The following is a 26442-nucleotide window of genomic DNA, read 5'->3' as shown; positions in this document are numbered from 1 at the left end:
TGTACGCAGCTTTAGCGTCAATGATATAATTAGATGTTAATTATGCAACTATGGAACTGTACTGCAGTTAGAGCGGAAACACTGAGGAAGGCCAGTTGCAGCTGATGACGACGAGTGTGTAGCAGACGACCCTCTTGTATGAAGTAAGCTATCTGCAGACATAGGTTACTATCATTTGCATGAGGAGGAAATGCTACAATAGCTTGATGGCGATGGTGTCATTTGGAAAGAGGAGATAATGAATTCATGGTCATCTGTCATTTGCATTGTAATACGACAAAATCACTTGGCGAAAGTATGAGGTCGTGGAACTCTAGGTCAAGAATGAACTAATATTCTATAACCTCCTTGGTCCATATTAGCCGATTGTATTTGTCTTTGCCGTATGATGCAACCCGGCTGATCAGCAGACCGGATAAGACATCACGATGCCAACAAAGTTGACGGAAATGACGTCAATTGTCATAGTTAGCCTTGACAAGCTGCCTTGACCCTGTGGCCTTGTAAATTTAATTACCCAAAATGGCGGGCGCTGAGGTGACCATTCGTATGCCAGGTGCAGATTACGTTCGATATTTCCAACCGAGGGGCTATCTGAACACGTACTTCGCCGATTTCCAAGGAAAGGAAGAAAAAGACGATTTTCAAATCTGGATGATGAAAGGACATCACGAAACCTTTCAGTCAGGTACTGCAAACTAGTGTCTATTTACGTGTTGCAGCACTTAAGGGCAAATGTCTGTAGGTTTAAGGATCAAACAATGCTGGCAGAGGTAAAAAAATCAATTCGGCTCATATTTTGCACAGTGATAGTACTTGGCCCACAACCCCTCAAAATAGCTTTCTTTCTGCTCAAAACCGATTCTTGATATGGTAACGGGCCAAACAAGGTTTTAGGCAATTTTCCCCGATTTGGGCATGTCAAAAACATGAAAAATGGCATAGTTTAGGACATGATTGCGAGCAAAGGAACATTTTAGCTAGGCTTTGAAAATGTCAAAGTAGATTTTTTATTATTAATTTCTTTTAGAAGAAGCAACCCTGTATATTTTCTATCAAATGAATGCTTATAAAGGTTGGTGTCATATATTGTTGCTGTGTACTTGTTCCTAAAAGTAGGCCAAATTCTGCACATGTGTAGAAATTAACATTTTGGTCTATATTTGAAGCTTTGAACATGCCAATGTGGTGATGTTATTTGGATTCAATTGTTAAGCAGAAGTAACCCATTGTGTTGTCTCCAAGGAATGAACTAATATAAAACCCAAAGCTCTTTATACATATACATATACATATACATATACGTATATGTATATGTATATATGTACATTAGACGGATTTTCTATTCCTTTTGTATTTTTCTCCTCACAAAATACAGTATGACAGAACGTGCGTGGTAAATGCAATGGTGTCGTGAATATTTGCTTGGATTTGCTTCACGTTGACCTCGATAGATGTCATTTTTGTCGGGCAAGGCTGGCAGGTAGATGTACTGGACAAACCGCCGGGTGTCCTTTGTTTCAGGTCGGTTTACAGGTCAGCGCCTGCTGGATGTCGGTACCGGGCCAAACATCATGAGCATTCTCAGCGCAAGCAAGTACTTCCCAGAGATAACCTGTTCGGATTACGTGAAGGTAAGATCGATTGCAAGGCCGCTATCTATTTGAAGCAAAACTCATTTCGCTAAGTGGAAATTTATAAAATCTACTACTTTCGGACGGTAATGTTTCTTTTTTAATTTCCTTTCTTTGATTCGTTTCGTCTTTTCGTTAATGCCGTGCTGTTTTTGCGCTTTCCGAAAGATTAATATTCAAAATCAGTACTTTGTTTTATCGATTCGACTAACTTACAATGAAGTACCTTATATTACAATGAAGTACCTTACGTTTTGATCAAGGTTTTCTGATGATATTATTGGTGGGAATGATTTCTAAAAGTGACAACTTTGCCATTATTTGCTTCCACTGAGAACAAGGAATAGGTACCAAACGTTCTCTCGTATACTTTCGTTCCTCAATTTTTTTGCAAAAGACGTTCTTGCCCGTCATGACCATCTTTGTTGCGCATCAGTTGTCCTTGAATGAAACGCAGAATTTCCAATTTTCCATCTTGTCTTCTAGAGCTGTCGAGAGGAGCTTCAACTGTGGTTGAATGACGAACCAGGAGCATTTGACTGGAGCCCTTATTTGCAGTACACCAGTATTTTGGAGGGAAACAGGTATCGTGCAACGTTCAGTGTCATGTTATTGATTCGTCCGTTTCTACTATGTTACACATGCTTTATTTCTAACGTCCACGCTGATGCCTCTATTGCTTGTCTTTCAGCACTACGCCGGAGGATATCGCCTCTCGCCTGCGCTCGGCAGTGACGGCCGTCCTGCCCTGTGACGTCACGCAACCCAACCCGCTGGCGCAACAAAGGTTCAAATTCCTATCTTGAAAATACACAGAACTGTTACTGGGACATGATGAAAGGGATCACGCCATAGCGACTATGTACGAGGGGGGGGGCGCATTTTGTATCATAGCATTTTCATTATGTATGAAATGAGTTGAAATTTAGCACAAATGTTAAGGAACATCTCTTCTTGAGACTAATTATCTCAATGTGTTTTTCACATTTTTATCAGCGACACCTCTGGAATTATATCAGAACCAAAGATAAGTCAGACATGACCCGTTTACAATTACTTTAACTGAAACTTAAATTACACCTATATGATGATACATGTCTCTGCAAATTACATGCCAAAGTTGATTTCTGAAATCTTAACAGTTTCTCTTTTACAGCTGCTAGGATAGGGTGAGGTGTGTTATTACAGCCAGGTGAATTCATAGCCTAATACGTGATGTGTTGATTAAAGACTTTTGTAGACTACTTTTTCATAGATCAAGAGAAACGAAAATTTACAAAGATATTGTGTCTTTAAAGATTAAGAAGTGTGCTTAGTTTCATTTATCTGACTTCATGCAAAAGTAGTCAGGACTCTGATACCCGCTCTGAATTCAACTCATACCTCACTCCGCCCTAGGAACGAAATATGAAAAAAATCATCGGAGTTCAGAGATGAAAGTAAGCATGTGTCTTATTGAGATCTGCATTTTGATACATGTGCAGTTTCAGTCTCCTACAATAACTACATGTAAGTGGGTTATACTTTACTGCTAATTGAACTTCCCTTAATTCATAGCCGAATACGTGATGTGTTGATTAAAGACTTTTGTAGACTACTTTTTCATGGATCAAGAGAAACGAAAATTTACAAAGATATTGTGTCTTTAAAGATTAAGAAGTGTGCTTAGTTTCATTTATCTGACTTCATGCAAAAGTAGTCAGGACTCTGATACCCGCTCTGAATTCAACTCATATCTCACTCCGCCCTAGGAACGAAATATGAAAAAAATTATCGGAGTTCAGAGATGAAAGTAAGCATGTGTCTTATTGAGATCTGCATTTTGATACATGTGCAGTTTCAGTCTCCTACAATAACTACATGTAAGTGGGTTATACTTTACTGCTAATTGAACTTCCCTTTTACTGGTGTTTGCCTCCGACAAGCTTCCAAGGGCATGGTCATTTTGAAATCAACTCAGTCGCTGGTAAAAATCTGCACAACACATTGAAATATTTCATTGTCAGGAAGAGACATTCCTTTACATTTGTGCCAAATTTCAACTCGTTTCATACAAAAATGAACCTGCTATGATACAAAATGCGTTTCTCTCCCCCCCTCGTACTTATGCATGCCTTTGTACAATGAATAATTTATAGTAGCCATGGTATCCTGTATATGTATCTTCAAGTTGGATTATGTTATGTACGACTGCAACATTATTATTTGCCACAGTTTGGAGCCTTTCGATGTGGTCGTCTCGTCTCTCTGTGTGGACTCTGCATGCAAGACCAAGGAGGAGTACTGCGCATGCCTGGGGAACGTGGCGTCTCTCGTCAAGTCGGGCGGGGGTCTCATTCTCGTCGGGACCTTGAAAGGCGGCAACATGTACACCGTCGGGACGGAAATCTTCTACAATGTCCCCGCCATTGACGTAGATTTCCTTCGCGACAGTCTGATGAAGTTTGGTTTCGGAAACATCGAAATCAAACTGCAGTCCAGCAATCTGGATGTGAAAGTTGCTGACACGGCAGCTTTCTATCATCTGACAGCCGAAAAGGCCTAAATTGTCGTTACGTCCTAAACTCCAAGCAGAGGTTAGGACGGTAGATCGTTTCGTGGCTGCTACATTTTTCTGAAACCACACCATCCAAAACTCTTAGCGATACCAATCTTCAGATTTCTGTTGTGTTGGAGAAGCAACAACGCTCTTTTTGAGATCTCCGAAGTGTCGTGGTCCCTGCTTGCTTTATGTTGAATGATGAGCATTTCTAGCCTCCATCGCAGACTTCTTGGAGCGCAGGCGTTGAGTGTTTAGGGAAGCGCTGATCCGCGATTTTCAACATGGGAGAAGTTTCTCTTGGCGTGGCGAAACTGTCTCCACCGACATTTGAGAACCTAATCCCATGTTGAAAATCGCGAAACAGCGAATTTCAGAAAACAGCTCTTACATTGAACGTTATAAGATGTCAATCAAGATTTACCTAACATCTAGCCAGCAAAACGTACGTCAGTGTTAATTGATAAAGTGATCAAAATTATGACAAATTATGATCAATTATGACATATGAGTAGGTGGACGTCTTGACTGTTATAGTTATAGTAGAATGGAACTCGTTGTCGTCAAATACTGTAGGAACATCTTAGTTACAATATAGCTTTAAGGAACGGTTGCAGTCAGATGTGCAAAAGTTAGGTGTGACAGGCCGTTCAGTGTAATATAACCAGCTGCTGCCGCGCTGCGTGCCTGTGAAGCTGGTGTGATACGGCCAAGGGCGGTTATACCGGCTACACAGATACAGATACCTTGTTTTCGCCAATCAGAAAACAACACGTATTTAGTCCAAATACTGACCACTGTCTATAAGCCCTAAGGCGATGGTTAACCTTTTGTGCCATTTGAGATGTGTATCAATTTCTTAATACAGGTGGTTGATTTTGGTAAAAGTTGGATTATCATTAGTTGGAGAACGGGCTAATACTTTTGTGATATGCTAGATATAGTCCTTATGCTGCTTTCCACCTCCCTCTGTGTCTTTTCTAGGCTGCAATATGTCAAAGTTATCCCAAAGTATCCATTGTAAATACTAGTACGCTGTGCCGGATATGACATCACGATGCGCACCTTCCAGAAGTTTGTCTTAACCGACAGGTTTATCTCTACGGAAGCCGCCACGTATTAGAACTGAGTCGACAGTGAGAAACCGTGTCCACCATGTTTTCCTTGGCTGTAACATGTCAAAGATTGTTTATCTTTTTACGCCAGCTGCATACACGTAGCATACCGGATATGACATCACGATGTGAACTTCCAGACGTTTGCCTAAGTTAAAGTTGAAAGACAGGTACACTCAACTGTTGGCGGAAATGACGTCAAGTACCATGGTTAAATGATCATATTGTAACGTCACCCAAAATGGCGGGCTCTCAGGTGACTCTACGTATGCCAGGTGAAGATTACGTTCGATATTTCCAACCGAGGGACTATCTGAACACGTATTTCAACGGTTTCCAAGGAAAGGACGAAAAAGACGATTTTGGACACTGGATGATGAAAGGACACCACGAAATCTTTCAGCCGGGTAAGACTTAAGTAATGGACGTGACCGGACTATCAATTATTAGTTACTATGTTTATTCGGGTGAACTACATAAACTAACCTGTTCCAAAGAATGCCTTTCTGGTAGCTTAAGGGTCATGTTACTATGTTGTCGTCGGGAGAGCTACGGTGTACTACAACGAGACGGTACTCCATTCAAATATGTGGTAGTTTAAATAGGCGACCGTAGGTCCCTCCATAGATCTAAGGTCATATTATCAAATAAATGAATACATGAACATAGAAATTTGCACAATCGAAGATCACATGACATTGTATTCTGCTGTTTATTCTGCTCCAATGTGTCTCCCCATGTCAGATGTTTAAGTTCATAGTTCAATAGTGCCTCGCCAAAAGTGATAAGACAGGTTGGTCCTCCTAGGCCAATTAGACTGTACCATTCAATTTAATGTGAAATTACGCAACAATAATGCCCACAAATCCAATAAAGAAACACTTTTTTTGATGTTTTGCTGTCTATTGTGAGCAAACTTGTCCGTTAGGCACTGAAAATGTCACAAAAAGCTGACCCGGTAAACGATATTTATGGTTGAGAGTGGTTCGGGCAAGGTCGGCTGTGGTCGGCTGGTGTTCGGTGCGGTCGGTTGGTTTTCGGCGTGTTCGGCTGGCGTCAGGCTCAGGAGCCAGCCGAATGTTTTGAAATTTTCAAAACATTCGGCTGTCGACGTTAGGTCTGGAATGGGTTGGCTTGTTTTTGTTGGCGGCCAACTCAGCATTAATTATAAGTCGTTGTCCGGCATGGACTTGAACTTGAACATAAATCCAAAAACTTTGCAAAGCTTTGTTGCATGCAGGTCAGTTAACAGGTCAGCGCCTTCTAGATATCGGCACAGGGCCAAACATCATGAGCCTTCTCAGTGCAAGCAAGTACTTCCCAGAGATAACCTGTTCAGATTACTTGCAGGTAAGATCGATTATAAGGCTGCTATCTAAATTTATATGAAACAAAATTTATTAGGTTGAGTAGAAATGATAACATCTACTGCTTTTGGACGGTGATGGTTTCTTTCTTTTCCTTTCTTTTCTTTATGTTTACATTCATGGAAGGGAAACATATTGTTTTTGCTCCGATCCGTTCCTTCTTCCGGTTCCGTTCCAAACAAATAAAAAGGTCGATGACCTGGACCAGACGGCTGTCACCATGATATTACTGACAAAACAGGGGACACCCTGCGTGATCTTTTCTTTAATACCGTGTTGCTTTTTGCTCTCCGAAAGATTGATATTCAAAATTTTTTTTTCATTTATGGTTCCAACTAACTTGAAACAAATGTAGATTTTCCATCTTGTCTTCTAGAGCTGTCGAGAGGAGCTTCAGCTGTGGTTGAATGACGACCCAGGAGCATTTGATTGGAGCCCTCATTTGCAGTACACCAGTGCTTTGGAGGGAAACAGGTATCGTGCAACGTTCACTGTAATACTATCGGTTCGTCCGTTGATGAAGGTTAGACGTCCAAATATGATACGCAGGGTAACAGTAGCCTGGTCCCAGTCTCTACGGGTCGGCTTGGGTGTGTTTTACCGGGCCCAGTCTGCTAAATTGACCCGTTTCTGTCCGTCTGTCTTAGCTGCCATATAGAGTTTCGCAGCCACCATAATTTAGCAGCCACCGTAGTGTTGCCGCTAACTACCCCTCTGGCAGGCCAATCTGTCTGGGCGGGCGGGCATCACTCCCAGCCCCGCAGAGAAACCGGGGAGCTCCCGACGGTATGGTTTCCAGGCTAGGTAACAGTTACTCAAGCAACTGGATATATTTTTGAAACGGTCAGACGTTTCAGGGAGCGTCCACTGCCGGACGAGATTACGGGAATTTCCTATTTAGACGGTTTTAGCCAATAAAATCGCATTTATGACGTCATAATACGTCATATTACGTCATAACGATATCAAAGTCTCAGGAGTTATTGAAATTCACCTGTAGATCACTCCCTGCAAATTTGGTGATCATAAGTCATACTGTTTGGAAGTTATGAGAGGGGGGGGTGAATCCCCAAAAAGCCCGGTCTAGATAGTACATATACTCCACACTGATGCCTCTATTGCTTGTCTTTCAGCACTACCCCGGAGGACATCGCCTCTCGCCTGCGCTCGGCAGTGAAGGCCGTCCTGCCCTGTGACGTCTTTCAACCCAACCCGCTGGTGCCACTAAGGTTCAAATTCTCCTGTAGAAAATATAACGTTACAGAACTTACTGATGACACTCACAGGAATATCACCTCAGAAGACAGCTTTAGTTTATAGACATTTACAATTAGTACTTGAACTGATCTTTTCGGAAGATAATAGGATTCATTCCACTGGTATACAATGTACATCGCATTGGGATATGATGAAAGAGATTACGCCATGTAGCGACTTTGTAGGCATGACTTTGTAGATGATGAATGGTTACCTATATCTTGGTTTTCGTTATTTACGAATGCAACATTATCATCTTCCACAGTTTGGAGCCCTTCGATGTCGTCGTCTCGTCTCTCTGTCTGGATTCGGCCTGCAAGACTAGGGAGGAATACTGCGCATGTCTGGGAAACATGGCGTCTCTCGTCAAGTTGTTACGCGCCGAAATGAGTCCTTCGAACCCTCCATACAATCAGTCGTAGTACAGTGGCGATACGTTGAATCAGGCTGGTTTATGTGTCCCTGTGATCTCAACACGTCTGACAACCTCGTGTAGGTCAGTTGAGAATTCAAAAAGTATTTGAACACGAGATTTGTCCCTTGAAAGTTGACCTTCTAAGTACTCATTTTGGCGAGGTTTCACGGTCTGCATGGGGGTTTCCAGACGACCGATGTATAGCATGATCCAGTCTACTTCCGGGTCAAAGGAAGCACCCAAAGCCAAACAAACAGAACACCAAGCACATTCAGCCGAGTGATCGACGATATTGTACCTTCAGTTTTGAGATCCGTAATTTTGTATATGTCAACAAAGGTTAACTCATCAGAAAAATGAAACCGTCTTCAAATCGAGTCATTTTAATCGCGAAACTAACTAATAACACTACAAGGAAAGTTTGGCCGAAATAAATATGAAGCGCAGAAGTCACTAGTCGACTAGAAGCATATAGCGTTAACTGTTATCAAGGAGGTTAAATCTCCTTGCTGTCATCTACCATTTATATGTATTTTTACCAGAATCATTGAAAAGGGACTTTGAATGATTTTTGACCCCCATTCTTTTGTATTCCCCCTCTAATAACGTTACTTCTAATTTAAAGCTTATAATCCAGATCACCAAAGCTTATAATCCAGATCACCAAATCATTGTCCTCGACACTAGATGGATCATCATAGACAAAGGGAGCAATTGAGGTATCCCAAGGGCGCGTAATTCCAGTGATATGAGTGTGCACTAATCGTAAGTGTGTGTCAATCTGGGACGGTACCATGTGTAGCCTGGATAAAGTAGAAAATGAATCGTGTACTGTGCCTTCTGTGATGACCTCATGGTGTGTCATTTCAATGACACAATTGAAACTCAGCTATACCGAAGAAGTGTCATTCCAATGTCTAAGTGAGAACCATGCTGTGCCATAGGTGTGTCATTCCAATAATGTAGGCAGAAACTGAGATAAACCAAGGGTGCGTCATTCCAATGACGTAGACAGAAACTCGGCTATACCAAGGGACCTGTCGATCCAATGATATAGGTGGGAATCCGGCTATCACAAGTGTGTGTCAATTCAATAACATAGGGGGAAATCCAGCATACCAAGGGTTTCTCATTACGATGACATAAGGGGAAATCCAGCAATACAAGGGTGTGTCATTCCATTGACATAGGGAGAATCCGGCTAAACCAAGGGTGTGTCATTTCAATGATATAGGAGGAAATCCGGCTAAACCAAGGGTGTATCATTTCAATGACTTGGAGGAGGGGGCGGCTATGCCAAGGTCCTTTCATTCCAATGACACATGGGGAAATCTCAGCTGTGTCATGGGTGCGTCATTCCAATGGTAAGGCAAAGACTCAGAGGGGGTGTCATTCCGATGACATCGGGGGAAATCCAGCTATACCAATGATGTGTTATTCCGATGACAGGGGAAACTCAGCTATACCAAGGGTGTGTCATTTAATAACACACCCTTGTTGGGGGAGGTAAGCTGTGCCAAGGGTGTGCTTTCCAATGACATAGGCAGGAACTCAGCTATAAGAAGTGATGTCATTCCAATGACATAGGCAAGAACTCAGCTTTGCCAAGGGCGTGTCATTCCAATGACATATGGAAAACTCAGGTATGAAAAGGATGTACCAATCTGATGACATAGGGGGAAATCCGGCTATACCAAGGTTGTGTCATTCCAACCGCATATGGGAAATCTCAGCTGTGGCATGTGTGCCACTCGGATGGTATAGGGGAAACTCGGCTATAGCAAGGATGCGCCATTCCAATGATATATAGGGAAACTCAGCTGTACCAAGTGTGTGTCATTCTGATGACATAGGCGAAACTCAGGGGTAACAAGGGTATGTCATAACGATGACTTAAGGGAAATCTGATCTATCATCTGAACGTTGTGCAAGAATTATATGCTTTAATCTAAGAGATTCAACGGTTAGTATCACTACAGTAATTGGCGGTCATCTTTTGGGAGTTTCTATGATAGCTGAGTAAGTCGTCTTTAATCCGGCAGCCAACTTTAAAGGAAATGCGATGTTTTATATTTGAGATATAAAAAGCGACTTCATTGTATTCTGGCACAGAGCGAGATGGCCTGGCATATATGCTGTTGCACATAGCATTCCAGGTAAATTCCTACGTGCTACGTGCACCGTCATTTTGAATAAGCTGGGTACCAGCATTTTTAGATTTCGTCCGCTCCCCAAGCTTTTGGCCGGAAGCAAAGATTGGAGAGCGGACGAAAGCTGAAACGGCAGATACGCAGGCTACATTAGGAGCGCTATTCTCTCTAAAGCCTGGTGAAAGCAGCGTTTTCTCAACGCGATAACGAAACAGTCACCTAATATTCTAATCTATCTGTGCTGCCAAAGTCGTCTGTAGCTGTGCTATACCGTTGCGCTGTGTATAGAACCTTCACTTGTCGTCATTTTGCGACGCCGACAAAAAGCAGAAACATACACACACAGAAAATGCTTCATTCCAATGATAAAGGGGGAACCTTAGCTATACCAAGCGTGTGTCATTCTGATGACATAGGCGAAACTCAGGGATAACAAGGGTATGTCATTACAATGACATAGGGCAGATCTGATCTATCATCTGAACGTTGTGCAAGAAATCTATGCCTTAATCTAAGAGATTAAATGGTTAGTATCACTATATAGAGGACTCAGCTATACCAAGGGTGTGTCATGCCAATGACTTAAGAGGAACACGGCTATAGCAAGGGTGTGTCATTCAAATGACATAGGTGGTAAATCAACTATACCAAGACATAAGAGGAACTCGGCATTTTTTTTGTCCAGGGGGTTCGCTAGACAAAAAAAAAATGACAAAGTAGAAAGCCCGACAAAAACGCCTAAAAAGACGTCAAAAACCTGCCGGAGCCCATCCTCTGCTTGGAGAGTAACACCCTTGGTAGTGTTGATTTTCCACCTTTGAAATGACACACTTCATGATTTCTCCGTATGCTCCCAAAGCTATCAGTGTACCTACCGATAGCCTGATAGTGGAGGCTGGTTTCGAGCCACTGACTCTGCGCGTGAAAAGAAACACGCTAGTAACTGTTTTAAGGCAATATGTTAAAGGCACGAGCGTGCACTGCGTGAGCGGGACACGCACATGCTAGCTGCATATACCACAGGTAAATGTACAATTATTCAAGAACAGTCTGAAATACACGCCGGTGCCTGTGCTTTGGAATGAACTCGTCACAGAACAAAGAACACACTGCCGTGAACACCATGACTATATTCTTGTGATCCTTGTGTGTTATGTCTGTGCATTTTATTGGCATATCCAGGTAGCTATAGCCTGAAAAAGAGGTCAAGAGACTTGAGTGCACATGTGTCCGATGGTAAAAAAAATGAAATGAAAAATTCTAATAACATTCCTGCCATAATTGGAAAGAAACACCATTGAAGCACCTTAATTACACGCTATGTCTTTGGAATGACACACAGTTGGTACTTCTAAATTACACCTTCTATCATTGGTAAGCCCTTGGAACAGTTGAATTCAACCCTATGTCATTCAAACGACACATGAGTACATGTATTTCACCATGTGTCATTGGAATAAAACACCCTTATCACACCTATATTTCACCATGTGTCATTCGACTGACACAGCCTTGGAATATATCTTGTTTTCACCCTATGTCATTGGAATGACACACACAGAGAAAATTTAGTGTTTCAATGGTGTCAATTGAATCAACAAAGGTGAAAACAGCTGTCCCAAAGGTGTGTCATTTTAATGGGCAGACACTGGGTAGAATTACATATCGAAAGGGAGTGTACTGCCAATGCCAGTGGGAATCTGAGAAATCTTTTGCCCACGATGACTGTAGCGCTAATATTGTTTTCTTATTGCAAACTTTAAACTTCCGCGAACACTCCCTTTTCTCCCTACCTGTGAACTTAAATGCATTTAAAGTATATCAGAATAATACAACATACGGATAGATTTATCATCTTCCTTACCAGTCTGATGAATGTCAATAACCAAGTGCGCAATATCAAAGTCAACTTCAAATGTTGGAAACCTGTGTTGGCCAATAAAACGACCAGAGCCAAAATCTACAATCGTGTGGAGCAACTCCTTTCTCCTCCTGTCACAGACATTTGTGCTTATGAAGAATGCAATTCCATTTTGTACCTACTGTATATTTGACAGTGACAACAATAGATTATACATATGTGTGACTCAGGCGTTTGTTTTACTGGTCTAGTATCATATCTTTATATAACATATTTATCAGTTATATTCACTCACTCACTCACTCACTCAGGTCCGCTTGCTCTAATCTATACAAATATATTTCCTGTAATTTTAGATTATAGTCACTGACTTTTCTCAAAATTCAACATAGAAAATCTAAAACACCAAGTTCTTCTTACAAATACTTTTTATTGCAAAATGCTCTGTTACTGACTATTGCATAGACTATATTTTTTGCAAATTCCTACTTCCTGCAACACAACTTACGGCACATAGGAAATTCTTTATGTTCTTTTCTACATGTACATACAGGTAGGTTAACAATGATTTCTTCATTACACAAAGGGAAGAGGTATCGTAGCCTTCTGCACACAAGCTTGAGTCTTCACCACTACACTAAAAGTAAAAGATCTATACTATAATGATTAATCCATGTCTATTTCACAAAGTGATCAATAAGGTATTGGAATACAAAATGACGAGTTATGGTTTGAAAGGGACGTTTGTAGAAACCTGCGTCACCGGACAAAGGAACGATGCAAGCATTCTGTGTTTTATATTTGAGATATAAAAAGTGACTTCACCGTATTCTGGCACATAACGAGGTGGCCTAGCATATATGCTGCTGCACATAGCATTCCAGATAAATTCCTACGTGCTTCGTGCACCGTCGTTTTGAGTAGGCTGAGTACCAGCATTTTTAGCTTTCGCTGCTCCCAAGCTTTTTGGCCGGTGCAGAGCGGACGAAAGCTAAAAAGGCCGATACGCAGGCTACATTAGGAGCGCTTTTCTCTCTAAAACCCTGGTGAAAGGGTTTTTTTCTCAACGAAACTTTCAAATAGTCACCTAATATTCTGATCTATCTGTGCTGTCAACGTCGTCTGTAGCTGTGCTATACCGTTGCGCTGTTTCACCTGTCGTCATTTTGCGACGCCGCTAAAAAGCAGAAATGTAACATAAGACAAATGAATATCGTTTGTGTCCCGACACAGAAAATGACACACCCGCAGGATAGCCTAGTCTCGTTAACATTGGACTGACACGACCTGGGGAATGACACATCCTTGATATAGCTGAGTTTCCCATATGTCAATGGAATGACACACCCTTGGGATAGCTAAGTTTCCCCCTATGTCTTTGAAATGACAAACCCTTGGCATAGCTGAGTTTCCCCCCTATGTCATTGGAATGACACACCCTTGGTATTGATTTTCCACATATGTCTTTGAAATGACACACTTCATGATTTCTCCGTATGGCATGCCATTTGAATGACACAGCAACCATCTGATACCTCAGTTTCTCCCTATGTTATTGCAATGACACACCTTTGTGATAGGTGAGTTTCCGCCTATATCATTGGAATGACACGCCCTTGATACAATTGAGTTTCCACCTATGTCTTTGGAGTGAAACTTCAAGATTTCTCCCTATGTCATTGTAATGATACACCCTCGGTAAAGCCGAATTTCTCCCTGAAGAAAGTATGTCGTTGGAATGACACACCCTCGGTATAGCTGATTTCGCTTTGTGCCGTAGGAATGACACACCCTTGGCAAACATTTCACCCCTCGGAATGACACAGCCTCGGGATACCTAGATTCCACACAGTGTCATTGGAATGACACTCTTGGAAGAACTGAATTTCACCCTGTGTCATTAAAATGACATACCCTTGAAATACATACATATGTCACCCTGTGTCACTGAAACGGCACATCGTTGGAATACCTTTATTTCAGTGCCATTGGATTCACACAGCCTTGGAGTAGAAATTTGAAAAAACAACAACATCAAGTCGGCATGCAATACCCGCAAAGTCACGGTCGCCCTTTTCCTCGATCTGAGAAATGCATTTGACACTGTTCTGTATCATTCGGCAAGCTCGATAAGTGATTGTAAGGAAGCTGTATCTGAGATGAGACGGGCAGCTAACTGGTTTACAGAAAACAAGTTATCCTACTGACTGACATCGGGACAAATCAATTTACGGTTGTTGGTCATGATCAGAAATTGCGACATACGGGAAAGACTGTATCTATAACTTATGGAGTATGGAGTAAACACCTTCAAACGGACCGGATAGACTCCTTCACTTACCTCGGCGTTACTCTTGACTCTGATGTGGGGAACTCATATCAAGAAGATTACAAAAAAAGCTCCTTGCTGGCCTTTGTGCCTTATGCCGTGCCAAAGTGAAACCGTTTGTCACAAAGGATTTTCTAATTTCATGTGCAAGATATGCCCATTCATGGACAATCTCCACTGCTTAGTTGCCAACGCTGATTAACTGCAACAAGAATAAATTGCCACAACTGAACAGGTTTTTATACCGAGCAGTAAGGATCATCATCGGCAGAACGTGTACCTACCGATAGCCTGATAGTGGAGGCGGGTTTCGAGCCACTGACTCTGCGCGTGGAAAGAAACTTGCTAGTAACTGTTTTAAGGCAGTGTGTTAAAAGCACGAACGTGCACTGTGTGTGTGTGGGACCCGCATATGCTAACTGCATGTACCACAGGTAAATGTACAATTATTAAAGAGCAGTCTGAAATACACGGTTCCTGTACTTTTGAATGAACTCGCCAGAGAACAAAAACACACTGCCGTGTCGGCATTTTGAAGAAAAAAAAACGAAATGGACTTTGTGAACATGAATTGTTATATTCTTGTGATCCTTGTGTGTTATGTCTGTGTATTTTATTGGTATATTCAGGTAGCTATAGCCTGAAAAAGAGGTAAAGAGACTTGAGTGCACATGCGTCCGCTGGTAAAATAAGTAAAAACATTCCTGCGTCATTGGAAAGAAACACCTTTGGAACACCTTAATTACACACTATGTCTTTGGAATGACACACAGTTGAAATTCTAAATTGCACCTTTTGTCGTTGGAAAGCCCTTGGAACAGCTGAATTTAACCCTATGTCATTCAAACGACGCAGCCTTGGAATGCATGAATTTCACCATGTGTCCTTGGAATAAAACACCCTTATCACACCTATGTCATTCGACTGACACAGCCTTGGAATATCTTGATTTCACCCTATGTCATTAGAATGATACACCAATGCCACAGCTATGTTTCCCCATATATCATTGAAATGACACACCCTTGTTATAGCTGTTTCCCCCCCATGTCATTGAAATGACACACCCTTGTATAGCCGGATTTCCCCCTACGTCGATTGAATGACACACCCTTAGTATAGCAATGTTTCCCCCTATGACATTAGAATGACACACCCTTGTTATCTCAATGAAAAATGGAGATATTGTTTTTGGCGTGCCTGTGTGTGCGTGTGTGTTTCCGGACTACTGTAGTCGGCATAACTCAAGAACCTCTAGATGGATTACGATATTTGTTATGTGGGAAGGTGTTGTAAAGCCGAAGTTCTAAGTTGATTTTGGGCCCCTGGTATGTGACAATGGTACTGCAGCAGAACTTCCGTTTTTGCATCTTTTGACTTGGACGTGCTATGGTCTTGATTTTTGGGTGGCAGATAGCTTGTTATAGCTGTTTGCTCATATGTCATTGGAATGTCACACCCTTGGTATAGCTAAGTTTCCCCCTATGTCATTGGAATGTCACACCCTTGGTATAGATGAGTTACCCCTATGTCATTGGAATGACACACCCTTGGTATAGCTGAGTTACCCCTATGTCATTGGAATGACACACCTTTGGTAAAGTTAAGTTTCCCCCTATGTCATTGAAATGACACACCCTTGGTAAAGCTGAGTTTCCCCCTATGTCAATGGAATGACACACCCTGATAGCTAAGTTTCCAACTGTGTCATCTATGTCATTGGAATAACATACACACACAGACAATTTAGTGACTCAGATGTTTGTTTTACTGGTCTAGCATTTGACTATTTCCAGCCTTCTTCATATAACATATTTTCATATCAGTTATATTCAAATTCAAATACATTTCCTGTATTCATTGACTTTTCTCAAAACTCAACTAGGCACATAGAAAATCTATAACACCAAGTTCTTCTTACAATTTCTATTGCACAATGCTACTGTTGCTGACTATTGCATGGACTATATTTTCTGCAAATTCATGCTTCCGTCACTGCATAGTAGAAGTACAACTTAAGGCACATAAGAAATTCTTCATGTTGTTTTCTACATACAGGTAGGTTAAGAATGATGTCTTCATTACACAAAGGGGAAAGCTATCGTAGCCTTCTGCACACAAGCTCAATCTACAATTTGTATCCAGTCTTCACCACTACACTAAAACTAAAAGATCTATACTATAATGATGAATCCATGTCTATTTCTAAAGTGATTGAGGAAGGTATTGGAATACAAACTGACGAGTTATGGTTAGAAAGAGACTTTTGTAGAAACCGGCGTCACCGGACAAAGGAAGGATGCAAGCATTCTGCAAAATGTGCATACCGGTACGACCTTGCTGCACTCACTATATATTCTACCGGAACTTACACTCTGTAAACAGTGTAATGTTACTGTCAGGATTAGAATATTCTGTACGCAGCAATCCTTGGAGGCACATAGTAGCTAACATAAAAATACAAATTGGTCTAGTTCAGAAACCACACACATGATCGAAACCTACACTCATCTTACTACAAGGAAAATCACACGTAAGGTATGTACAGAGCTGGGTAATTGTTCATTTAGTATCTAGCAGTGGTGAGACAAAAGGACAATCTAATATTCTATACACATCAAATTCATCATACTGTTTTCAAAGCAACAGCATCATCTACTGAGTTCAGTATAGATATGACAATATTTAAAAATTGTGGCTTACAATACAGACTGCTGGATCTGCATTTCCTCAAATACAGAGTCGCACTTTGCTATATGAGGAGTCTATCATTTTTACAACAGTTAATACAATTATCTGCAAATACATAAATCAGGACATTTCAAATATATCTACAATGTAATAATGCAGCATGAGGGTAACATCAGGTATGAAGACGTAAACATGTAATGAACGGTTGATAGGATTATCAATATCCAGCAGTGCTGGAAATCAACATCCATTTCAGAAAGAAGTATAGTCATAAAAAATTAATACATTCATCTATTCTGTTCAATTCTGTTGGTTGTTCAAGAAAATACATGCACTGTGTGAGGTACATGTATATGATGCACCCTTGTGTAGCCTGCATGAGACATCAACAGCTATGGTGATAGGTACTAGTATGTAGATGCAGCAAGGACAGTGAAAAGGACCTGAAATGCCCATTCTGAAAATATATTCATAACAAAAAATGTATTCAGATGGGCATTACACAACAATAATCTGTATCTGTATCTATATAGCCGGTATAACCGCCATTAGGCGTAACACACCAGCTTCGCAGGCACGCGGCGCGGCAGCAGCTGGTCATATTACACCGAACGGTCTGTTACACCTAGTCTTTGCATATCTGACTGCAACCGTTCTTTAAAGCTACTTAGTGAGGAAGCTCCTACAGTACTTGATGACAACGAGTTCCATTCTACTATGGTTCTCGGGAAATACGAATTTTTGAAATATCAGTGTCTCCCTTCCCGTAGAAGGTATTTGTATAAAGGTAAGTTACTAGTATTCAAATGAAAACCTTTGAATCATGTGCACGGACACAGTAGTTGCAGGCTAAAAATTAAATTATGTTTCTTCGCACGGATTAACTAACAAATAAAATATATACAGTCAAACCTGCCCAAGGCGACCACCCGGGGGACCGAGCAAAAACGGTCGCGATGGACAGGTGGTCGCCATGAAGAGGATTCCAATCATAACATGTTTCCAGCTCGAGGTGTTCAAATACCGTGTACCACGTAGATTGATGGAAAATTATGTGATTTTAGACAGCATGACCCCCACCAGGTTCAATTCTCATTGACAGAAAGATCCTACAGAAATTACATTTTCTGTTATCGTTGTAATATTTGTATACCGTTACATCGTGAACAAATGTTCGTCGTAATTTTGACTAAAAACAATGTCTGCCTCGATGACCTTGCAGCGCCCTCCCACATTCACACGTTACGTTAAGTAATTATAAGAGTACACACACACGCGCGCGTATAAAATCTAGGTTTTAAGGCCTGAGACAAATCCCTAGAAAATCCCAGCCTTCTTTTGGGAGCCGACCGCTGGATTAAAGCGGCAAAGAGTTTTCGATCTGACAACTGAAGGGTGAAAACGGAAAGTTGTGATACCGCCGCCGTGCTCACACAGCATCGAAAGGTAACAGTGGAGCAGAATGCACAGCGTCGGCGATTACAAGCAAGCAGCGCCCAATAAAGGTTTGTGAGAGTCATGGAAATAACAAGAATATAAGAATATTAATTTTCATCAATAATGAGAGTATTCTAAATATTCATACACAGAAGCGTCGTGTTTTAGAAAAGTCAGCGTTATGCTGCGCTGAAACAAGATGGCGTCGCGGACCAGTCTCGGCCAACGTTTTGCCCTCCACCGCGGAGTCATTTCCCGGCGGAATTTAGTAAGACAGAGACACATTTTTGTTGAAAATACAAGAAATAGATAGTAATTTCTGTGAAATCTGACTTTTTGACGCCATGCACTACGTGATCGTTTTGAAAATTGAGTTCAAACCGAACCATGCTTGCGGTAAACTATAAGATGACGATGGGCACAACAACATCGATATCTAAGTATTCACAATCCTTTGTATTTACAATGTTTATAGTGGGAACGTTCCATTAAAACACTTCATGCAGGAATCAATGCTTTTGATATATTTTTGTCCGTCTAGGTCTTAAAAACATTTCCGCGAAATCCGACAGCAAAATTCGATGTCACCACACGCCGGAAAAATGTGGTCGCCATGAGCAGGGATTGTGCTCTGTGCGGTCCCAATTTGTTGCGGTCGCGGTCGCGTTGGACGGGTGGTCGCCTTGGGCAGGCAGCCTAATGCTTGTGCCTATGGGGAAAATTTTCGGGACCGAGAAAAAGCGGTCGCCATGGCCAGGTGGTCGCGTTGATAAGGTGGTCGCCTAGGCAGGTTTGACTGTACACACAGATTATTACACAAAATTACGTTTTATGTTATAGTTACATGTTTAGTTAAGCATTCTCAAAAATGCAAACTATACCATGCATACTAGTATCATCCATGTTAGTGTATTTACAAGTTCAGTGCCTCGTGACCATATAAATTATAAAATTTAGAACAATCGCCCGAACTTACACATGGCTGGCTCTATCCAGAACATTTTAATATCGCCCCCCTCCCCTCCCCCACTACGGATCGTGACGTTTTTATACATGCCGCAAACATAGCAACGGAAATTATACAGCATATCATAACTCGTCCTACGCACCACATGTGTACGTAGAGATAGTATGATTCTCTATATCGTATGCGGTCGTCCATTTCCTAATAACGTTACACTCATGGGATCTGTTAACTGTTATATGCTCTAACTGTTACGTTACAGAAATTTGAGCGAAATTTAGTACACTGTGAGTGTGAACAGTCTACACAAACCTCTTGCCTTCTGGGACACGCAGCTGGCCAGAAAATGCATTACTGACGTCCAAACAGTCCCACATACTTGTGGTTTGTGCCAATTGCAAGTATCCTTGCTAAACTGTCAAGTCGTTTCTATTATGAACTAGTGTGACCCGGAAACAGATGCGCCTCACCCTGTAACCGGGTGCCACGAAACCCCCATGTGGTGCGTATTTCAGCAAAAACACAATGGCGGAGACCTCTGAAAATCTTAGTATAGGGCATACTTTGACGCGGTAACCCGTCAATCTAGTAGAAGTCTTAGCTATTTTGTAAACTACACGGGGTTCTCTGGGCCGTCATAGTTACGAGGACATATTATATGGCCTGATTTACCGTATCGCGACTGTACTACGACTGATTGTATGGAGGGTTCGAAGGACTCATTTCGGCGCGTAACAAAGTCGGGCGGGGGTCTCATCCTCATCGGTACCCTGGACTGTACCATCTACACCGTCGGGAAGGAACTCTTCTACAATGTCACCGTTGAAGACGATTTCCTTCGCGACAGTCTGACGAAGTTTGGTCTCACAAATATCGAAATCAAGAAGTTCGCCAGCAATCTGGATGTGAAAGTTTGTGACCTGTCGGCTTTCTATTATCTGACAGCCAAAAAGCCCTGAACTTCAGGTTGTAGTTAACGTTACCTCCTAAATTTTAAACAGAAGTTAGGATACTGGGTGCCAGGCTAACGCCAGCAGGCAGCCGATTGGCGAACATTTCAATAAACAGCTTATAGATTAGACATTTTGTATCTGTATAGCCGGTATAACCGCTCTTCGGCGTAACACATCAACATTATAAGATGTGAATCAAGACATCATTCACCTTATCAAGGAGGTGGGCGTCTTGGTCGTTATCACCTTTCTGTTTGTTGGATATTTACTTGGAAATAATTTCATGACATCATAGGTCCTTGCTTTATAGATTCTAACGTACGATCTTTTTTTTTTACTTAAAGCTCTTTTTGTAGGGTAGCAGGACAGTTCGGCCCATGGTCAGTTCGGCCCCGACGTTTCGGCCCCAGGTCGAAGACGTTTCGGCCCCAGGCCGAAGACGTTTCGGCCCCAGGCCAAAGACGTTTCGGCCCCAGGCCGAAGACGTTTCGGCCCCATTGTTATCATGCATGATTCCTTTCTGTGAATCATATGCTGCCACCGTGAAGTCAAAGTTCATCATATAAAATCAAAATATCCACTACACCGTGTAATTTCCTACCGTGAAGTACACTATTTTTTTGTAAGTTACAATGTACGTAACTGTAATTTTTGTAACTTTACTGTAACTTTATTTTAATTGTTTTCTATTTCTAGTTTGTATCGAGTATTGGATTCTGGGTCTGGTTACTTAGTTGTTTCAGTAATAGTTAGATATTTTTACTTTAGACAGTTTAATCGTTCAGTTTAATGATTCAAAGAACGTGATAGTGAAAAGGTGATAGTTGTATTTTATATCAATAGTTCCGTTTGTCAATAATCAGTCAAAATTTGCGATGTGGGCTAGAAATGATTCAAAGAACATGAACGTGTTAGTGAAAAGGTGTTTGTTGTATGTTATATCAATAGTCCCGTTTGTCAATAAATAGTCAAAATTTGCGATGGGCTGTGGGCTAGTTAATCTTAAGTTAGAAATGATTCAAAGAACATGAATGTGTTAGTGAAAAGGAAATCGACAACACAATACAATACAACAAAAAATTCCACGCCATAACTGGTAACAACTTCAACATTTAAAATGGTTCGGTGATGATACAATTCGGGTGTCTGAAAACGGTCGGGGAAAATTGCATCTGAAAAAGAAAATAAGAAGTCGAAATTAAAGCATTGAATCACGAACCAAATCTCCGTATGATGCCCTGTTGGAGGCTCGGGCCGAACCGTCCTGGCCCTGAGGCCGAAACGTCCTGGTCCTGAGGCCGAAACGTCTTGGACCTGAGGCCGAAATGTCTTGGACCTGAGGCCGAAACGTCCTGATTTGGGAGGGGCCGAACTGACCATGGGCCGAAACGTCCGACATTCTTTTTGTAGTTGTGATTGATTCTCCATCAAAGCTCAATAAAAGCGCGGATGCCGCGAAACAGATATCTGTATCCGATTGGTCACTTTGTTCTGCTCGTTAAGTGGAATTATAACGTTTGTTTACGAGGGATGGGGATCTTTATAAAACTTATATTACTATTCAGAATCTGTGTCCCACATACAAAAGGTTCAGAGTATAGTTTGCCATCGGCTTTGAGTTGACTTCGTTCATTTCTTTTCAGCAGAAGGGCCAGAGGTGTTCACAGAAAAGAAGCACATGTACAGCGAGAGAGATATAGAACACGTAGAAAGAAGATATTCAAAACAGACCGTTGTCATACATCTGCTTTGAAATTACGGCTGCCTACCTGGGCGTGGGGGTAGCCTCCATAACAAGGTGTTTTGACACATGTTACGTGCTGTTTTCTGTTTGGTACCGAGGTTAGCCTCCTTGATTAGCAGGCCCTACGAGTCGGGCTCTTTTGGAGGTTATAATGCTTATTTTGGTGGCATGTCAGTTCCGATTTCTCTTGGTTAGCGTATACAAGCAACCAATCAACTGATATGCCATCAGAAAAAAAAAAAATAAGTCCTTAAAAAGGCCGACTCTTACACCCTGCTATGGGTTAACCGGAGATCTCTTGACGTCTCCGGTTCACCAATCAGAAAACAACACGTGATATTATTAGTCCAAATACTGATCACTCATGAGCCCTAAGGCGGTGGTTAGCGGCGTTAGCCTTTTTGTGCTACGTGGCGTGGTACGAAAACAGATGCGCGAGCGGATGTCATCCAGATAATCAAATCAACAAAGCCTAACCGAAAAGAATGATTCTATCGCTACCACACAAAGGACAGTCTACAGTAAAACGTACTTCGTCTTCTACTTTAAATATATTTAACGTGCCAGGTGATGCAACCTTCTCAGCAGACCGGATATATGACATCACGATTCGCACCTTCCAGAAGTTTGTCTGTACCTGGAAAGACAGGTTTATCTTCACGGAACCCGTCACTTATTAGAACTGAGTCAGCAGAGAGAAACCGTGTCCACCATGAAGACCGCGCTGTTTCTGGCCCTCTTGGCGGGTGCACTGCTGTCCACTAGCGGGGAAGGCTCCCTTGGAGCCACCCGGACCAAACTCCGCACCTTACGGGAGCAGGTCAATCTTCTGGGTGAGATCTTAGAGCGTACCGAGCGGGTGGCAGACATGGCTGCCCGACAGGAAGGCGGAGACAACGAAGACGAGGACGACAGTAGAAACCCTCTTGGAGAAATACTTGAGGGGTTTTTCTACGGCCTCATGGGTCTTCTACAGAACCTTGCCAAGGGAGAAGACTTCAAACCGAAGCTTTCCTCGCTGTCCGAGATGTTAGCGGGTCTTCCGAAGAACTTCAGCAAAGTCACACACAAGTAAGACTTAGATACGAGTGAACCTCATTTGTGACTTGTGTTACTTATGTTACAATCTTGCGTAACTATTTTTGGCGTATGTTACAATCTCTTTTGAAATTTGTTTTCGTTGTACCTACTGCAATGATGATAATTTTTCAGTGTTCTGTGTAGACTGGTCCCACTTCAAGGGGCTACCCAGCTGTTTGAAAATGTCAATGAACTGTAAACAATACCTCCGTGAACAGGTTTATCTGGCTGGTAGATTATAGGGTTTTGTTACACAATGCGTACAGACAACTTCTGTACGTGGCAAGTAGGAAGAAGAACTTGGTTGTGTACAATATATTCTTGTATCTTAGGTTACCAGGTTGTAGTTTTGTTCCCCCTGATTATAACCTGTGGCTAACCTGTTATGCTAATCATTTCCGACATTACCTATGACAGTCACGACGTACAAACATTGCATTCCTTCCTCAACAGACCATAAAAATACCGGTCACTGCTACTGTGCAACTATTGTTATCAGAGTTTGATAACGTTAATCGCATTCAGAGAAGAATTTTGATACACGTAAACCTACAGACCTACAGTTCAGTGATCGAACCTTGACCCGAGTCAGCAAATGTAGGCGTCGCCTTTCTTTCCGAGTCAGCGAAGCGAAAATAACAGACTCAAAACATCACCTCAGTCTGCTCTACTGCGGATTCTTCCAATCCTGCTATGAACGAGGGTGACAGCCTGTAAAATTTATGCACCTGTGTTTTTTTTACCATCCACCACAACGTAAAGTAATAATGAAACAAAGAAACTAATTCTAGTTCAGGTTAAATATTTCGACAATTGTAAACATTGTTGTCAAAAACATAATATCAATCTTTCTTTTTTTCTGTACAGTTCGGAGCAAAAAGGGAACACTACCGTCAACACGACCACAACCATTGAGAAGTCTCAGGGCGACGGCAAGAGCTACAGTTTCGGCAAGGTCCAGACCAGCGTCGACGGTCCGAACCAGAAGTCTTTCTCCAGCGTGGTCCAACAGGTGAGCATGACAACGTTCAGTTATCTCTTGCTCAGTGATCAGCATAATGACTATGGTGTATCCAGTATTTATACGGATTTTATGGAATTCACACGACTTTTACGGAATACAAAGGAATTCCTAGGATCCACTACAAAGTTACAAAGAAATACAACAGATTACACAAAACGAAGGGCATACATGTATATAGCTAACACATTCCTAATACAGTCCATTTTAAATGCCATTTATGACAGTAAGTTGCCTATCATATGTTCTGTAGAGAGTTTGATCAATAGTACGGGTCCCTGATACTGTAGACTGTAGTCATACTCCACCTGTATATGCTTACAGGTGTTTCAGAGCTCGTCGGGCTCCATCGGCGGTGACAACACCACCGATGCCGATGGTGACACACCCCCTTCTGCCGACAACTTCCCCGATGGTGACACGCCGCCTGCTGGTAACAACACCGTCGGAGACAACCCACCGGCCGCCGCCACCCCGACCCCAAAGGCTGCGGATGACAGCGCTAAATCTGCCCGAAACCTCAAACTTCTGGACATACTGGAGCTACTGCGCAACGCCAAGACCGAAGGAAACTAGATAGTATTCAGCAGCAACTGATTTGTTAAGACCACTTGTTTGTTGCCATACTTAGAGAATGATCGTGGGATTTTAATTGAGTGAGGCCTCTATTTACCCGCACTTACACAGTTTCTTCTGTTTTCCTAGTGCAGGATGAGATTTCATTGGAGATAATTAGCTAATCTTCAGCAGCAGCCAATGATTTCCACTTGTTTGTTGCCTTATTTAGAGAATGATCGTGGATTTCGAAGAGTGAGTTTTAGGATGAGGCTTCTATTTGATCAGGAGTACACAATTTTTTTTTCTGTCTTCTTACAACAAGATAGCTAGCTAGTCTTCAGTAGCGACCAATGATTTCGTAGGAAGACTTTGGTTTGTTGACGTACTAAGAGAATGATCATGGATTTCGAAGAGATGGAAAGAAACGACAGATATGAACTCTAGAAAGGATGTTGTCAATAGCAATTATATTCTTTGATGTTCTTTGATGTAGAGTTCCTAAGGATTCTAGTATATGGAAGTTAGAGTCAGGAAGGTGCAATACTTTTCACAATCTTTTCCGAATAAAGTTGGTTTTATGTGTTGGGTAACCCGTCGTGTTACATCTACATCATCTACATGTAACATGTATATTGTTACATGTATATTGTACATTATATTGTCCAAGTGGCTACACACTATTCCATGGAATGTGCTACAAGGTGTTCAACTCCACTGCAAACTTCCTGCGTTCAGTGGTTCAGTGTTCGGGTGTGGTGGGCGGTACACTCGCCATGCCTTGCGATCGGGAGACCAACAGCTTCCTGGTAACGCTGAAGAATTCGCTGGATCCGAGAGCTCGGTTCCGGTTTGGTCTGCACGACAGGATCACAGAAAACCTCTGGCGCTGGGTCAGCGGCAACAGCCTTAGCTTGGTGAGTTCAGCGACTGGGGACAGGGTGAGCCAGATGACGCAGGCAATGGTGAAGTAGACTGCGTGGAGTACATCGAAGTAGCCTCCGTTGGAGTCCTTCCCACAGCGATTTTTTTGTTGGGGAACAGCGGACACAGGGGCACGGCGGACACAGGGGCACGGGATCCCAAGCAGATACGCGGCGCCCCCCCCAAAAATTTTTATTTTAAAAATCGCTGTGGGAAGGACTGCAACTAAGGCTAACATCGAAGCTTGGCTGGGGAACAGGTGGAACGACGCTCCATGCGACCTCGAACGGAAATTCATCTGCGAAGTAGCACCATGGCCAACAGGTTGATCCATACTCTTCACGCAGAGGTTAGGCTTCGGCTACATGCAGTTTTGGACGTGTTTTAGGCGTTTTGTCGGGTTTTT

The 26442-nt window shown here is 42.1% G+C and overlaps 3 protein-coding genes and 1 long non-coding RNA gene across 4 annotated transcripts; 3 read left to right on the top strand and 1 right to left on the bottom strand.

Moving 5' to 3' along the window:
• The first annotated feature begins 533 nt into the window (after positions 1-533).
• LOC136434767 (nicotinamide N-methyltransferase-like) lies at positions 534-5306 on the top strand. The gene is made up of 5 exons (XM_066427810.1): positions 534-688; positions 1525-1634; positions 2121-2218; positions 2326-2421; positions 3849-5306. Exons 1-5 carry the CDS (start codon positions 550-552, stop codon positions 4177-4179), a joined length of 774 nt encoding a protein of 257 aa, XP_066283907.1. The 5' UTR covers positions 534-549; the 3' UTR covers positions 4180-5306.
• A 113-nt stretch (positions 5307-5419) lies between these two features.
• Positions 5420-21062, top strand: LOC136434766 (indolethylamine N-methyltransferase-like). Its single transcript, XM_066427809.1, has 6 exons — positions 5420-5695; positions 6529-6638; positions 7032-7129; positions 7789-7884; positions 8178-8284; positions 20501-21062. Exons 1-6 carry the CDS (start codon positions 5530-5532, stop codon positions 20716-20718), a joined length of 795 nt encoding a protein of 264 aa, XP_066283906.1. The 5' UTR covers positions 5420-5529; the 3' UTR covers positions 20719-21062.
• LOC136434768 (uncharacterized) lies at positions 16413-20494 on the bottom strand. Its single transcript, XR_010755788.1, has 2 exons — positions 20072-20494; positions 16413-17815 (listed from the first exon to the last, which is right to left on the bottom strand). It is a non-coding gene; the product is annotated as an uncharacterized lncRNA (long non-coding RNA).
• A 2021-nt stretch (positions 21063-23083) lies between the features above and the next one.
• LOC136434763 (uncharacterized) lies at positions 23084-25705 on the top strand. The gene is made up of 3 exons (XM_066427806.1): positions 23084-23527; positions 24404-24548; positions 24882-25705. The coding sequence occupies exons 1-3, from the start codon at positions 23169-23171 to the stop codon at positions 25131-25133; spliced, it is 756 nt and encodes a 251-aa protein (XP_066283903.1). The 5' UTR covers positions 23084-23168; the 3' UTR covers positions 25134-25705.
• Positions 25706-26442: the final 737 nt, after the last annotated feature.

The sequence above is a fragment of the Branchiostoma lanceolatum genome, chromosome 5 (assembly GCF_035083965.1).
Source record: "Branchiostoma lanceolatum isolate klBraLanc5 chromosome 5, klBraLanc5.hap2, whole genome shotgun sequence".
Taxonomy (NCBI): Eukaryota; Metazoa; Chordata; class Leptocardii; order Amphioxiformes; family Branchiostomatidae; genus Branchiostoma; species Branchiostoma lanceolatum.
Note: the sequence above shows the minus strand (reverse complement) of the source record. Positions and strands in the feature narration are given on the sequence as shown.